The sequence below is a fragment of the Brachyhypopomus gauderio genome, unplaced genomic scaffold, assembly GCF_052324685.1.
Source record: "Brachyhypopomus gauderio isolate BG-103 unplaced genomic scaffold, BGAUD_0.2 sc255, whole genome shotgun sequence".
Classification (NCBI taxonomy): domain Eukaryota; kingdom Metazoa; phylum Chordata; class Actinopteri; order Gymnotiformes; family Hypopomidae; genus Brachyhypopomus; species Brachyhypopomus gauderio.
In genome coordinates, this window is record NW_027507076.1 from 88,513 (window position 1) to 104,945 (window position 16,433).

A 16,433-nucleotide genomic window follows, 5' to 3' on the forward strand; every position below is an offset into this window, starting at 1 on the left:
GTTTCACCTGGTGTACAATACATGTAAAATATTGCAAAAGTAATAACTCAAACTTGTACTCAAAAACTAATTTGGACACAATTTCAATAACTGCAATTCAATACTAGTGGGTAGCTCACACTCAGATCTGAACTGTGGTGAATTAGATTGCCTTGAGATGACCCACTCAGACTCTCTAATGACTTCTTATGTTTCCGACAAATATTAGAGCATGTCAGACACTGTAAACAGTTGAGTCTTAATTTCTGGACATCTTGTATTGACTGTCCTCCTCGTCCTCTCAAAGGGAAGGTCTTCTGTGTTTAACTGCCACTTCAAAGAGTGTCTGTCCATTAGCATGTGACACAGATCGTCTGGTATCCCAGGTAACCAAAGTCATGTCCGCATGCTAGTGTACCATGGAGAAATGGGGCTAATTGAGCAGATGTAGATCAAAGAGACTGATCTCGCATCCTTTCTATCACTGTCCCCCCCCCCACCTCACACACACACACTCAATACAAACACACACACATAGACACACCCAACCAAATTCAGGACTTGTGGTTTAATGAAAAGCCATTCAATATCTCGGCCGATAGCTATAGATTTCTCTCTTCCCTTCACTTCCTCCCTGTCTTTTCTCTCTCCATCACCTCGTCCCTCTCTCTCCATCTCCTACGCCTCGTCTCTCTGCTAAGCCCTCAGTAAGCGAGCCGTTGTGAAACACGTGAGCCAAAACCCCGACTGCAGCCACAGGTACTGCCGTAGCCTCCCCGCGTGTGAGCGATGGTGTTCGACGTCTGTGTCCTGCCTCTACCACCACTCAGCACGGGCTTCGTGGGTGCCTTTCCCATGATGCTTCAGGTTTACATTTCCCTCCTGCTTTCATGACTGGAATGTTAAACTTGAAATGTGGTCTTCAAATCTTAAATTCAACTTCAAAATGTGCAGGTGGATTCTGGGTCAAGGGTGTAGAGTCCATTACAGCATACTTTATTACAACTTCACAGATGATACCGGTTCACAATGTACAGCTCATAATCTCTGTTCTTTATTAGCATTCCTAGGACACACTGGTGCTGTATGATTTAGCATTGCTAGCCCAAATATGTGCCTCAGAACAGTTTAGCCTTCTTAAGATTGTAGAAAGATGAACATTTGAATGGGTGCATAGCTCTGGATATAGAGACAAGTATCCTGGATATCCTGTCAAACCACGCTGAAGAAGACACTCCAGTTCAAATGGCATTACAAGAAGCAACAGGAGGGTGGAGAGGTGGAGGAAGGATGGAGGGGTAAGAGAGGGCGGAGGAGTGGAAGAAGGGAGGGTGGAGAAGTGTAGGAGTGGTAAAGGGAGGTGTCGACTGTGTGATTACCTTCCGATGTGTCATTTTTACTTTGTCTTTGCTACAGAAAAGTTGTGCTTTTAGTAAGGCAAAAGAAACCCACAATCACTCAACTACCGTGAGAATAATGTCAGTTTAAAACAAAACAAAACCAAAAAAATCTGTCAGTTTTTTGAGTATTGCAGTGTTAAACTGAAGACTGTTAGTGCCACCCCACAATTTAAACATCCAGTGTAGACTTAATTACTTGACTTTGTGGCTTTTACTATGATAATTGTTATGAAATTATCACCGTAGTGCTTCTGGTTCTGTGCTTTAATGTGTGCAGAATTGACTGGAGAGTTTACTACAGCCTTAAAATGGATTTGACTTTTATAGCCTTAAAATGGATTTTTTGCATCACTAACAATGTTGAAATTAAATTGGTATCCTTTTAAAACTTTGCTTTGAGGCAGGTAGTGCACACACACACACGTGAATCTAAGTGCACGTGCGCACACACACACGCATGCAAAACTAGAATCATTTGTGTGAAAATTTGTTTACTGGTGTCCCCGTTGTCTCCGGTCTGCAGAGGCTGTACATGACTGTGTGGTGCAAGAATATTCAGTGTGTTATCAGTTCTACAACAGAACTGATGACAGAGTGTGAATTACAGTTGTAGTCATACATTGTAGATAACAGACACTCCTCAAATGAATTTTAGATTAATTTCAAATAAAAATGCTCTGTGCAATAAAATGTTAATAGTTTGGACGGAGCAGCTCTCCAGGAGCAGGGCCTACCTCAAGATTAATGGGCTTCAATTAAATAGTGATTAGATGAACTAAATGTTCACCTATCTCAATCCTTTATCTTATCTGAAAGAAGTCAAGGATCATTGGTTCTAGTGCCTCCCTGTGCTGTTTAAGGTGCTGCCCGTGGTCTCTCCCCTGTTCGTGACCTTCAACCTTTACTCTGAGATTTCCAAAATCAGGTCGTCCCCTTCCAGGCTGCTGTCAGCCGTGACGTAGACCTTGGCCACGGTGCCCGTGAGCGGAGAGTTCACCACCGTCTCCATCTTCATGGCACTGAGGACACAGAGCGGCTGGCCCTTCTCCACCTGCTGGCCCTGCTTCACCTTCACCTCCACCACCTTGCCTGGCATGGGCGCCCCCACCTGGCCTCGCACATCCTTAAGAGCCTTCGGGTGGAAGTGCATCTCCTGCAGGGTGGGGGTTTGGGGTGGGGGAGAGGTGGAGGTAGGGGGTGGGGGATGGGAGGAGAGAGGGAGAGATGCACTGAATGGAGGGTCAGTAGCTGAACGATTCTACAGACAGACAGGTATTCTACCGCAGGTGTGTCGACACGAGGCTTTGTGAGAGATGGCGTATTCTCTCCTTGCAGCCTGACATCAGATGGATGACATGGTGACACACATTACTCAGTGAGGCACAAAGGAGCAGTTGGGAATTCAAGGGAAGTTTAAGTTTAGTATAACTGCTATGTTGGGACATGTTATTAACTCAGTACTAAGGTAAATGTAGTCTGTGTAGTCCAGTTACACTCAATAACTAAGGTAATGGTAGTCTGTGTAGCCCAGTTACACTCAGTAACTAAGGTAATGGTAGTCTGTGTAGCCCAGTTACACTCAGTAACTAAGGTAATGGTAGTTCATGTAGCCCGGTTAAACTCAGTAACTAAGGTAATGGTAGTCTGTGTAGCCCAGTTACACTCAGTAACTAAGGTAATGGTAGTCTGTGTAGCCCGGTTACACTCAGTAACTAAGGTAATGGTAGTCTGTGTAGCCCAGTTACACTCAGTAACTAAGGTAATGGTAGTTCATGTAGCCCGGTTAAACTCAGTAACTAAGGTAATGGTAGTTCATGTAGCCCGGTTACACTCAGTAACTAAGGTAATGGTAGTTCATGTAGCCCGGTTAAATTCGGTAACTAAGGTAATGGTAGTCTGTGTAGCCCAGTTACACTCAGTAACTAAGGTAATGGTAGTTCATGTAGCCCGGTTAAACTCGGTAACTAAGGTAATGGTAGTTCATGTAGCCTGGTTAAACTCGGTAACTAAGGTAATGGTAGTCTGTGTAGCCCAGTTACACTCAGTAACTAAGGTAATGGTAGTTCATGTAGCCCGGTTAAACTCGGTAACTAAGGTAATGGTAGTCTGTGTAGCCCAGTTACACTCAGTAACTAAGGTAATGGTAGTTCATGTAGCCCGGTTAAACTCGGTAACTAAGGTAATGGTAGTCTGTGTAGCCCAGCGCAACAGATAATGACAATGCCACTCAGTGAATCCAAAAACAAGGTAGGAAAGGCAGAGAGGTACTTTGCTACTTGCCTTTATCTGCACTGACTGCCACTGTTAAGTGAGCCATTCTGAGTGGAGTGGCATTTTTGCCTGGTTGTTCGAGTACTTAGGAAGCAGCCAGGTGAGAACTGATCAGAGCTTGAATGACAAATTTCTATATTCCCCATATAGAAAGTGAGAGATGCTGTATGTTGCCAAGCAACCTGATGATCTGATGGATATTTATAAGCTACGGTCTTGCCTCTCAAAATGAACATCCAAAAATAAATAAATAAATAAATAAATCATACATAAAAAAAAAAGAAAAAAAAAGTATTCATCCGTAAAGAGTTTCAGGAAGGTACTTCCAGTTTTGAATGAAAGTGTGTGAGTGCATCAGTGCGTGTAAAAGATGCGTATTGAGTTGTCTGGTTTTCATTGAGGAGGAACGCAGGTTTGCGTTGTCAAAAGGTTATTACCTTCATGGCCTGTGTATCCTTTACTAGGACTGATCGCAACTGCCCATTGAGTTCAAAAAACACCTCTCTCTGGCCAGCCTTGTTGAGGTCCCCCAAGGCCAACGCTTTGATATGTAGAGTCTTTCCTCTCTCCAGCTCAACCTGACAGAGACCAAGAGAGAAAGAGAGAAAATGAAAGCAAAATAAATCAATAAAAAGAGAAGGATATTACAATAATGATACGTGTGAGTTAAATATATATTGAGAGAGAAGGTATCTGATGGAGCCACAGTCATCAACTTGTACAGCTGACTCAGGCTTCCGAGAGGCCCAGTTATCTGCTGTGTGGCAGTTGTCGTGGTACTTCTATTTCGGGGTTTGTGCCAGGATGCACATGTCAGTGACAGCTTAATATAGCTTGATAGCATGCTAATCTATGCTAATTATTAACATGCAAATCTATGCTAATCATCCATGGCTAACATCTTATTTGGCTAGCTATACTCCAAGGAACACTTGGGTAATCAGACTATCAGAAAGAAAAGTCCCTAAGCAATAAAGTGCTACGCCTGCTTCCCCCAGATGAACCGTGAGTACAACATGGCCCCTGTTGAAAGAGGAGGAAGAAACTGGCTTGAAGGTTTTTCAGAAGACTGAAAAACAGTAAAAGAGTAAAGACTCAGCAAGTCAAGCTAAGTTCACCCCTCCCTCCCCATTTCTCTCTTCTCCGAGTGCCACGAGGCTGGAAGCGCGAGTCTGGATCCAGCAGGCGGAGGCCAGGTGGCCGTAGCAGGTTCTCCCGGACCCAGATGAACGGGCCCGTTGGTGCCAGGCACTGCGGAGGGTTGGAACAGCCATGGGGCTGATGGAGACGGATGAGCAGCGCCACAATATTAAGAGGTTTGTGCTCCGATTCGGTTCCGAATCACAGAGATCGATCATTCCTCAACAGAATCAACGTGGCCAAGTAAACGCCGTGGCTGCCGGCAATACCACTTTGGAACACTCGAGTAAGCCCTGTGCGTTAGGAAGACTGCTACCGGGTTTTTAGATTAGCTCTCTATTTCACCGGCCTATTAGCTTTGCTAATTAGAACAAAATCTTGGCCATCCTGCATGTATGTTCGTGTGCACATGTGCATGAAACACTGCGGCACTTCAGATAATAAACTTTGTGAAGCGCAAGGACAGGTTAGGTCACAAATCAGGACTAATATAGCGTTCCCCTGGTACCGACACTGAATATTAAAATAGGAAAGAGGAGAAGGTCTTTTGGCCAGTGGCTCGAAGGTCAATCCCACTGTGCTGTAAATCTAAGAAGCTGCACCAGCTCTGGCGTGTACTTGTACAAGAGCTGTTGAAAAGAATGAAGAACAGTAAGAAACACTCTGCCCTAGATAGAGGCATCACCCGAGCAGAGATTATAATTTATGTCAGACAAGTAGAGCCAGAGTATGACAAAAATGTGAGAGGAGAGGTGGAGAGGGGGAGAGAGAGAGAGAGAGAGAGAGAGAGAGAGAGAGAGAGATAGAGAATGAGTGGGAGAGTATGGAGAATGTTGCAAACGAATTACCTCAAACTCCTCAGCAATTTTCGGTCCTTCCAGGAAGAGACGGGTGTTCAGACAGTGGACGGGGCCGAAGTTGGCTGTGAACTCCTTGAACTCCTGGAACACTTTGGGGTACATGGCGGCCGACATCACATCCTCGGCCGTGACGGTGGTCCCGTGGGCGGTTCGCAGCTCAGCCTCCAGCTTCTGGAAGTCCATGGGGGGCAGGGACGCACCAGGACGGCCCTCCACCCGCGGCAGAGACTTCAGCACCTGGGACAAACGTCGGGCCAGAGTGAGCGTGTGGTGGTGGGCTGTCTGTTGTGGGGCTTCAGGTAAATGTTGCAAGCGTGGCATATCTCTCTGAACTTTGACCCGGTGATGATGAGGAAATCTGCCCCATCTGAAAGGGACCCTTTACAGTAACGTGTCCAGAAATTAAATTCTGACAGATTAATTACTCTTTAATCTGCCCCATCTGGTCACTGCTCAGCATGTTGCCATGGTAAAACCTTGATAATGTATATTGTATTAATATATTGTTTAAAGACTTAATCAACAGTCGAGCGTAGGGTGGTCAGATGTCGGTTTTAGGCGAGGATGTGCAGTTTTTCAGTTACCTGTTGCTAGTCCGGCAGAACACCTGCACAAACGCCTGTTTATTATACTTCTGGGGGTCAACTAGTAGTATTCGCTTTCTATTGATACCGATACTGATGCTTTCTATAATACTGATGCTTTCTAGAACACTATTTTGCTTGGAATAATGTAGTGGGTAACCAGGATTCGAACCCCATCCAAGCAGACGCTCCACGCTACACAGAGCTGTCTGCCCCTAGGGCGAGACTCCCAACACTACACCTGCCGTTCTCTGTAACACGCTTGGAATTGTATGTTGCTCTGGGCATCTGCCAAACGCGCAAAATGTAAATGTAAGTATTTTAGTGCATCCTTGGGTTACATACGGTCATACACACGTCAAGGCAAATACCTTGTATTTCACTGGCTTAACACATCACCTCATATCTCACCTACCAGCTAACCTCAGACAGTACACACTCGAAATACTAATCAGCTAGGATGTTTGCAATGTTTGCAATACCTAAAAGAAAAATGACTTCAGTTCTCTGTGGTCAGCACATCTTTTGCTTTCAAAGAGTAGAAAAGAATCGCACGCCTTCTGAACACTTAAATACTGCAAGTGTAGGTTTGCTTTGGTGAATAAAACATTAATTGATATTACAGATTTCTAGGTAAGTGGGTCAGCTCTGTTAAGTAACTCTGGTTCTGGTTTTAATTTTGTGATGTGCAGTGGTATCATATTGCTATTGCTTGCATGTCTTCCTTTTAGGGGTTATTAATGTGGCCACCCTAGATGAACCACATTAATCGCATTCATCATCAATAAATACATCATCAAACAACACATCAATAAACACATCATCTCAATGATTGTGGGGCATAAGTGTTTTGAATTATTTGAATGATTGAAACGTAAAAAAAAACCCACCAGAGCCAGCAATTCTTCCCTAATTAGTCAAGACATAAACAAACTCCAAATCTACCTAATGCACTGGTTCACAAGCATGTCAAGCATAATAAATACACCATTAACACCGTCACACAGGCTCTAAAAGAGGACCAACAGTGTGACAGACAGCAACACGGTCAAGACCACGTAAGACGCCCGTGTGGTGGAGAAACACTAGATCTTTTGAGGCACGGCACTTGCTGATTGGGGTTGGCACGACAACAAGTCACAGCCATAACTCCTTTGTTATTTTTTGGGTTTTTTTTCCCCTCACCTCAGTACTGAAAAATCTCGTGACTCACTGTAGAGAAAAAACAGTAAAGCTGGGAGGTACCAAGATTAGAGTATAACCTCCGGGATCGGGGGAGGGGAGAGGGCTGATAAACATACGCTGGTGACGGATTACTCAGGGATTTCAGTTTGTTATTCAGCTGAAACTTCTCCGCTCCCCCTGCTGCGTGTTAAAATGGTCACCCGCAGCGCCTCCACGCCTGCCTTTTGATTAAATCGCCTCCTGATAGCTTGCGCACTGTAATTTCTGGGCTTAAAGAATCCCTGTTGGACAATACGTGCAGCAGGTTTGTTCTTTGTAGCCGCAGGACACGTTCGCCCTGCGTCGGCATCCGAGTGAAGAAAGACGCCCCCGGATCATTTGTTTGGCTTCACACACAAAATTCACTTTTGTTCACTCGCGTTTCCCCTTCCTAGTGAGCGACGGCCACAGAGGAGCCAGTGGTTACAGAAAACAACGTAGCCCAAACAAAAAAAAAAAATACAAACAAACAAACAAAAAAAAAACGTTAGCGGTGTTTTCACTTGGATGGCGGCAACTTTGTACCACGCTCACTCGCCTCCCCTGCTATTACCACATACCTCAGTGGGTTTATCTGCTCAACAGCATCAATTCAAGTGTAGCTGGGAGAGAGAGAGAGAGAGGGAGAGAGAGAGAGAGAGAGAGAGAGAGAGAGAGAGTGTTTCAGGGGGAGAGACAGGAGGGTGGGAGGGGGCAGACACGCGGGGACAGTCAATCATTAATTGCCATTAAGTCTACTGTGAGAGGCACAGAGAACACCACTGCACCGAATAAACATGTCCTCCGATCCTTCATCTCAATCAATTCATCTGTACCAGACAGAGACAGGAGACCTCAGATGGATCTAATGTTCCCTCACTGGAGACAAACACCAGGAAGTGACAGGTCTTACTGACAGGTCTAATGCTTTCAGACATTGACAGGCTAAATTGTCCTATCCCAGATAAACACTAAGCTCAAGGCCAAATGTCTTCAGACTGTTCAGACAGGGACACTTATTCTGTACTGCTACTGTTGTAAGTCGCTCTAGTTAGTGTCGGCTAAATGCTGAAAATGTAAACATATTTGACTCCAGCTCTTCTAAATGTTTAGGCTCTGCTCCAGACGGTTCAGGTTCCAATGCATCCATCCACTTATTTAATGAAGACAACTGATGAAGCCTTAATTTCCGTCGCTCGCATAACTCTATTGATTACAGGTAAAGAAATATGCAGACGTGCCTTCAGCAACGCTCGAGCTGTCCCAGTGCCCCAAAAATCCCCGGCGGGACTGGGGCTCAGTGGCCAGCTAGTGGACTTCAGCAGGGTGCTGGCAGTTTAAGCCTCCACCTCTCCTCCGACACACAGCTGGTTTGTATGCTGGCGGCGTCTGCAGAGCACATCTTTCAGCATGCAAAAGTTCCGCTAAGCTAATGTCTTAGAAATGATACATGAGAACGCTGTGGGCCAGTGACGAGCCTCTCGGAGGAACGCCCCAGAAGGTTTTAGGAGGAACGCCCCAGAAGGTTTTAGGAGGAACGCCCCAGAAGGTTTTAGGAGGAACGCCCCAGAAGGTTTTAGGAGGAACGCCCCAGAAGGTTTTAGGAGGAACGCCCCAGAAGGTTTTAGGAGGAACGCCCCAGAAGGTTTTAGGAGGAACGTCCCAGAAGGTTTTAGGAGGAACGCCCCAGAAGGTTTTAGGAGGTTTTCTCTTGGCGCAGACCGTCGACACAAACGAGTACTCACTAATGCTATTAGTCACACGGGACACAGTTCAAAGATGCCTCAACGTTTCAGTCACTCCTCTCTAACCTGATGTTTTTTTTAAGGCAGTTTGGGTGTGTGTGGGTGCAGGTGTGTGACCATGAGAATACGTGTGGGTGTGTGTGGGTGCAGGTGTGTGACCATGAGAATACGTGTGGGTGTGTGCTGATGATGGATGCTGGAGATTTGGTTAGAACTGCTGCTGTCAGTGGCGTTGATGCCTCTGTTTAATTGCAGTGTCGATATGTGTTATGTCAACAGTGAAGTTGCTTGTGGCACCAGCGACGTGACCCCCCACACCCCCCCGTGACAGCCCCTCCCCTGACACCCCCCGCCGCCCACCTGTCGACGTGGTGTTTAGGCTCTACTTGCAGGTCCTGGGCACCCAGAGCTCAGACTAGCACCTCGTTCTGAGGGCATACGGCCAGCATCTGCAGTCTTCACTACGCTAGCCTATATAATCCATACACAACAGCAGGCAGGAATGCATTAAGCCTCTGCCTTGAGAGGGACGATGAAAGACTATAAACACACACACACGTATATGAGTAATAGCAGAGAAATGATGAGAAATGGTAACGCACATACTTTAAAAATCCCTCAGTTATTCATCATTTCAGAAAGAGTTAAATTATGGCTTTGCCCTGGTCTCGCGTTGTGTGTGTCTGTGAACCTGGGAGAGGAATGACTGTGGCTGTAGTGTGTGTGTGTGTGTGTGTGTGTATGTATGTGTGTGAGATGCAGTGTAGTCTAAAGCTTGCAGCAACAGTGTACTTCAAGCCCAGGCCTGAGTCGTGGTAGCTTCTTCACTCCTTAAACAGCACCACACACACAGGTATGGCCAATCACGTCGACTCATCGTCATACATCGTAACCGGCGGCTACAGCTGTGCGTCAATCTGGGAGACACCACAGAATTGCGCAACAGAAGAGTTTTGATGGATCTACTAGGACGGGAGTCCTGGATTCTGACGGATCTACTAGGACGGGAGTCCTGGATTCTGACGGATCTACTAGGACGGGAGTCCTGGATTCTGACGGATCTACTAGGACGGGAGTCCTGGATTCTGATGGATCTACTAGGACGGGAGTCCTGGATTCTGACGGATCTACTAGGACGGGAGTCCTGGATTCTGACGGATCTACTAGGACGGGAGTCCTGGATTCTGAAAGGATCCTTTTACACTCAAGTGGAATCTAAAAGTGTGTTTCACGCCAGGGACTGCAGGAGCTAACAGTAATAAACAGTTGGGTGGATCAATCCTACTAAAAGACTCAGTCAGAAACATAACATGTTAGCAGTGGCAAAACATTTTCATTGTTATCCATTTGAACCATTTTTAACCAGAACTACACCCTGTTTTCACTTACATACTATGTATGTATGTCTAGTATGTCTACATATGTTTGAAGGATGAAATACATACATGTATGTATGTATGTATGTATAACTATGTATGATGTCTATAGCTATAGGTCTGGAGGCATGTCTGTAGGTTCCTCTTTATGTATCTGTATGTATACATGTCTATATATGTATGTATTTGTGTGAAGGTATGCATATCTGTATGCATGTCCAAATGTCTGTCTGCCGTTGTCTCTCCCTCTCGCTGTCTCTCTCTCCAGTATTATAAATGTGCATGTCACTTTTAGAAGGCCAATTTCACATTTCCACGGAGACTCGTATCGAAATGTCGTTCCAGCTGACAAACAGCATTTGATCTTTCCATTTTGGACTTGGGATGTTTTCAAAATGTACGGTTTTTCAAAATCCAGTGTCCCCCCGGTGGAGTGAGACACGTGTCCTCCGTCACTAATTACTACGAGGCAGACGCATTAGAGCGCCGCCCTCCTGACTGGGCTCTGTAGCCCGTCCTCTCCAGAGAGATCTGGTGAACCATGAGCATCCGGCACCCACTACAAACAACATGACAACAGGACACTACGCAACAGAACCAAACCCAAAGAAACACCAGAAAACATGCACATCAAAAGACAAGTGTAAACAAAGCAAAGGGAAAAATCAACAAGGTAACTCTCACATGCCCAGACGCATGCTCGCTCGCACTCACGCACGCACGCACGCACGCACGCACGCCACAGTGAATGTTTTGCCATTTTCAACCACTCATACAACTTTGCACGTGCGGCTCACAAAAACTGGAAGACCCATGATGGTTCACAATGCAGCGTACAGTCACTGTGTGCTCTTATTACACTGCCATGTTCAGAACATAGTCCACTCACGTTGAACCCAATGACCTGTGGATCTATGGTGAGCGTAAGTGTTGCTGGGTCTATTTCTTGACTACTTCAGGAAATCAATAATTCACCATGCAAGTCCTTGCTGTTCAAATGGGCTTGGATGCCATCAACCGCTGTACTTGCAGTCTGTGAGACTTTGTGATGAGAAATTGCCACTTTTACATACGTCAGAGTTTCAGAAATACACATTTATGCTTTGTGTAAGACATTTCCCAGCCTGAAACACAGAGTAGTTCAGGTTCAAATGTTTTAAACTAAACTTAAAAATATATACATTATTAAGTTTGTTAATAACATTTTGGACTGTATGCTCCTCCTATTGTAAGCTCCTCCTTTACTTTACTTAAGCGCTGTGTTTACACCGTTTAGACCACATCGGCCTGGCCACTCGTTATGTTCCTTACGCTTTAACTTTTAGACGAGAGACATGGAGGAAAACACAGCGTCCTTTCACTCCCTCACGTCCTTTCTCACGTCCGCGCTCTTCCACTTAACCTGGGGAAGACGTGTTGTCGTAGCAGGACCGAGTTGCGGAGGGGTTTAAGATTAAAGCAGGCTAAACGTAATACACGACAGAACACGGAGTGTGTTGGAAGAACAATGGCTCTTTCTGTATTGAGAGAACTTGGCACTTTCCCCATTGTGTGTCTGCATCATAATGTCACCCGGGCCGTTTTCACGAGCAATCGAACCCATTTCATTAATTTCTTCTCAACTAAAGCCCATGAAAGGTTATACACTGTGAGGATTACAGTGCTAATGCCGGTGTGTGTGTGTGTGTGTGTGTGGACCGGGTGACACTACCTTGGATCTGAAGGGCTCAGGAAAGCCTCCATGGGGTATACCAATGTGTCCCTGCAGAAACTCCACCACAGACAGGGGAAAGGACAGCTCGTCTGCTCGGTCCTCGACCTCGGCCCGAGACAGTGAGTTCTGGACCATGAACTGGGCCAAATCACCCACAATCTTCGAGGATGGAGTCACCTGCACAGGGGGAGAGTGAGGGAGAGGGAGAGGGAGAGAGAGAGAGAGAGAGAGAGAGAGAGAGAGAGAGACCCATGACTCTTGCTTCTGTCTCTACCAACCTCACCAACCTCTACTTATAAAGACAAGCATGAGACACAGCAACCACAAAACATTATTTTTGATGGTTTGGTAATACTGTACTTGACAATAATCACTGCAATTCAGAGAGAGAGAGACAGACAGATGCAGAGAGGGATAGAGAGAGAAAGACAGACAGAGAGTGAGTTTCAGATTTTACACTCAATGCATGGATACTGAAGGCCCATGGCGCTACAAATGAGGCTCGATCACCCAGCCAGCAGCGAAAGGGGGGGGGGGGGGGGGGGGGGGGGGGTCTGGGTGAGGATGCACAGAGTTCCCAGAGTAACGGATAAGGGACAGATCGAGGGATGGAATGAGGGCCATCAGAAGACCAGAGCGGAGAGGGAGAGAGGTGGTGAGGGTGTGGGGGCGTATGACAAATGGACAAGTGAGAGACAGCAGGGTTGGGGCGAGAGGGAGATGTAAAACGTTAAATGTCAGGGCCCTTTCATTTGTGTTAAGTGTTCGTGCAGAAGCGAACCGACACGCCGTCACGCTGCCTGTCAGCTAATTGGCTGGTCCGGTGTGATGGGCAACGAAAAAGTGACATCAGTATCATTAGTTATAAAAATATTATGACAATTTTTCGATTGTATCACACACCCCCCATCACAAGGACGGAAGATTAAGGACAGGCCGGGGGAAGCTGAAATGACAGGTCCTATTAGGGTTTGTAACGGAGTTGAAGGTGGAGGTGTCACAGGCTTAATACTGAGAGCTAATACTTCCACACACTCACACACACCCGTATTCACAGCTTTGGCAGCATTTTGGCAAGAATTTACTGTGTTTGTGCATTTAGCAGCTGATCTGGAGTATGGATGACGAGAATGGGGATTGGTGTGTGTGGGTGGGGGTGTGTGTGTGTGTATGTGTGGGTGGGTGGGTGTAGGTGGGTGTGTGTGGGTTGGTAGGTGGGTGTAGGTGTGTGTGAGATTTCACCTGTCTTCTGCACATATTTTACACAGCACTTGGCTTCCAAGGCATTGTGGGACATAATAAGGGTTCGGAGCTCTTAGAAGAAATGCCTCTTGTCTTCTTCAACAATGTAAGATGGATCCCGTTCAACTCCAAATATCTACTTCTTATGCTTTACACTAAACAAATAACGACATATTCTTGAGTCTCTGCCAGCTCATTTTTTTTTCTCTGAGAGCAAAAACTGTTAATGTGAATTATTTCACAACGTAATTATCAAATCGCTCCACAGGGAACTGACTAAATCGAGTTAATATGCTCCTTTTAAAGGCTCTTTGATAATCATCCTACCATAGTAACTGGCACATGCACAGAACCAAAAACCTAATGGGAGTTGTAGTTCCATCAACACCCCACATGCTGCCTGAGGCATTCATTTAACTCTAATCTGTTTGGCTGTTTTCTGTACGCCTGGAATGGACTACAGGAGCACTAAGAGTTGGTTGGAAGACTCTGAAAAATGGGGCCCTGCATGTTAGACTTTCAGTCTGACTAGGGTTTTAAATCTTGGCCCAAAAAATCCATCGTTTCTTAATTGGAAAGGGGTTTTGTTAAGTGCCTGATAGGGGTTTTCTTAGAGCTTCAGCCAACTCGAGCCAAAGTTACATCAACACTTGTTACGGAGGCCGTCAAAGTAAAATGTAACAAGATGAGAAGAAGTCAGGATTAAACCTGGATCAAATATCTTGGGAGGTGGTAGGAACATACACACACACACCAGACACACCCATCACAAACCAATGATTCCAAACCAGAGAGACTAACCCGTTAGACAAATAACAACAGCCATGCACATCCACCCACCGCCTCCACCCAGAAGCCCCACCACCTCCTCTCTCTCTCTCTCTAAGAGTGTTTACTCCCTTCCTGTGTTATTGTGTTCTGAATCTCCTGAAGGCTAGCACGGTACATCTGTTTGGCCATCGGCAGGCCAGCTACGGCTTTCAACTTAAGGACTGTGTGTTTATGAGTGTATATGTGTGTTCGAGAGTGTGTGTGCGCGTGTTTGTGTAAGGAAATCCAAAAAAGTACGTGTTTTGCACTCAGGAGAAACACAGAGATACAAAAGCAGACAGAGAGAGAGAGAGAAAGAGAGAGAGAGAGACAGAGAGAGAGAGAGACAGAGAGACACACACACAGACAGACAGACAGAGAGAGAGAGAGAGACAGTATTCAGGTAGATTGCAGGACAGAATCAGCATGAGCCACCGGGCCAGGAAATGGGATACAACACCAATAAACAAACAAACAAAAACAACAAGCTTCCCAAACACTTCCACTAAACTCATGAATTCAAATGCAAGTAAGTGCTGGAGAGAGAATGAGAATGAGAGGGTGTGGGAACTGAATAACAACGAGATGCAGATGCAGACTGCACAGATTCGGGAGGGGAGGGGCCTGACTCAGGAGGGGAGGGGCCAGACTCGGGAGGGGAGGCGCTGTAATTGATTACACCGAACAGGAAGCAGACAGGGGGCCAAATCTAAGCATGCCAGAGACATTTCTGCTGATCAGTGATCATTGTGTTTGGCCTTGAGGTGGATGTAGATGGTGGTTAGTGGTTCTGCTGTGGCAAGACAGAAGTAAACGCTGGAAGGGATCATTGATTGTTGACATGTAGCTCTGTGGCTATGATACAAACGAATAAGCAGATCAAACAAGCTCCCTCTCTCGCTGACAGCAGCTACGGGCACTAATCAACGTTTCAGTAACAGAAAGTCCTAGGAGCTTATGATATTAGTCAGAATTATGGCAAGTTAACATTTTACCTCCCCGCAGCAAAGGGAAATGATGAAATATCATCACTGGCTTATGCATCCTATAAGGTGCTGACATGCTTTCTGCATCTTTATTGCAGCCCTTCACTAAGAAGCTAGACTAAGAACTAGGATTAGGCAGATTTACTGCTAAACCAGTAAACTAGTATTCCCCTCCTTGAAGATAATGAATGTATGTCACGTAAAATGAATGTTGTTTGGTATTTATGTGTAATGAATGCTGGTAATTATAATACAACTCTGAACTGCCACTGGGTATATCCTGGGGTCTAATTTGCTTACATTTGATGTAGAAGAAAATTACATTAGGACATGGTATTTTAGATTTAGAAATCTCCACAGGAAAAGTCAGACAGCAGTATCAATTTAACATAATGGGAAATTTCAGTGATTTACCCTGGGGGAGTGTGCGTGCGTATGGGTGTGTGTTTGTGTGTGAGTACATTTTATATATGTATATATATACATACATACATACACACACGCACCCCCCCCCCCCCTCATATATATACAAATATAGAGAGATGGAGAGATAGTGGGAGGGAGAGAGAGAGAGAGAGAGAGAGAGAGAGAGAGAGAGAGAGAGAGAGAGAGAGAGATGGAGAGAGAGTAGAGAGATTGAGTGAGAGATTAGAGAAAGAGATGTAGAGATAGAGAGAGATATGGAGAGAGTTAGAGAGATGGAGAGAGAGAGAAAGAGATGTAGAGATAGAGAGAGATGTAGAGATAGAGAGAGATGGAGAGAGAGAGAGAGAGAGATAGAGAGAGATGTAGAGATAGAGAGAGATGTAGAGATAGAGAGAGATGTAGAGATAGAGAGAGATGTAGAGATGGAGGGGTAGTGTGGGGCAGTCGTACCTTGATGAGGTCTCCCAGGAGCCTGTTGGCCTCCACGTACGCCTTCTTCACCTCCTTGAACTTGTGGCCCAGGCCCATGCTGTGGGCCTGGAAGTGCAGGTTGGTGTACTGGCCGCCCGGGATCTCGTTCTCATACACGTCGGCGTTGCCCGACTTCATGGTGGCCGTGCAGTCGAAGGGAGCGTACAGGCCGCGGGTCACCTCCCAATACTCGCTGTAGTCGAACACCTTCTCCAGGGAGATCCCT

At 45.8% G+C, this 16,433-nt stretch overlaps 1 protein-coding gene across 1 annotated transcript in view; it reads right to left on the reverse strand.

Moving 5' to 3' along the window:
- Positions 1 to 954: 954 nt before the first annotated feature.
- The window catches only part of LOC143504305 (pyruvate carboxylase, mitochondrial-like), a 16,819-nt gene continuing 1,340 nt past the window's right edge, over positions 955 to 16,433 (reverse strand). Inside the window, exons 2-6 of the mRNA XM_076995821.1 lie at positions 16,187 to 16,431; positions 12,270 to 12,449; positions 5,639 to 5,887; positions 4,088 to 4,228; positions 955 to 2,532 (exon numbers count right to left, since the gene is read on the reverse strand). Of these exons, the coding sequence (XP_076851936.1) occupies positions 2,281 to 2,532; positions 4,088 to 4,228; positions 5,639 to 5,887; positions 12,270 to 12,449; positions 16,187 to 16,431 (1,067 nt within the window). The 3' untranslated portion in view covers positions 955 to 2,280. The remainder of the gene's footprint in view (positions 2,533 to 4,087; positions 4,229 to 5,638; positions 5,888 to 12,269; positions 12,450 to 16,186; positions 16,432 to 16,433) is intronic.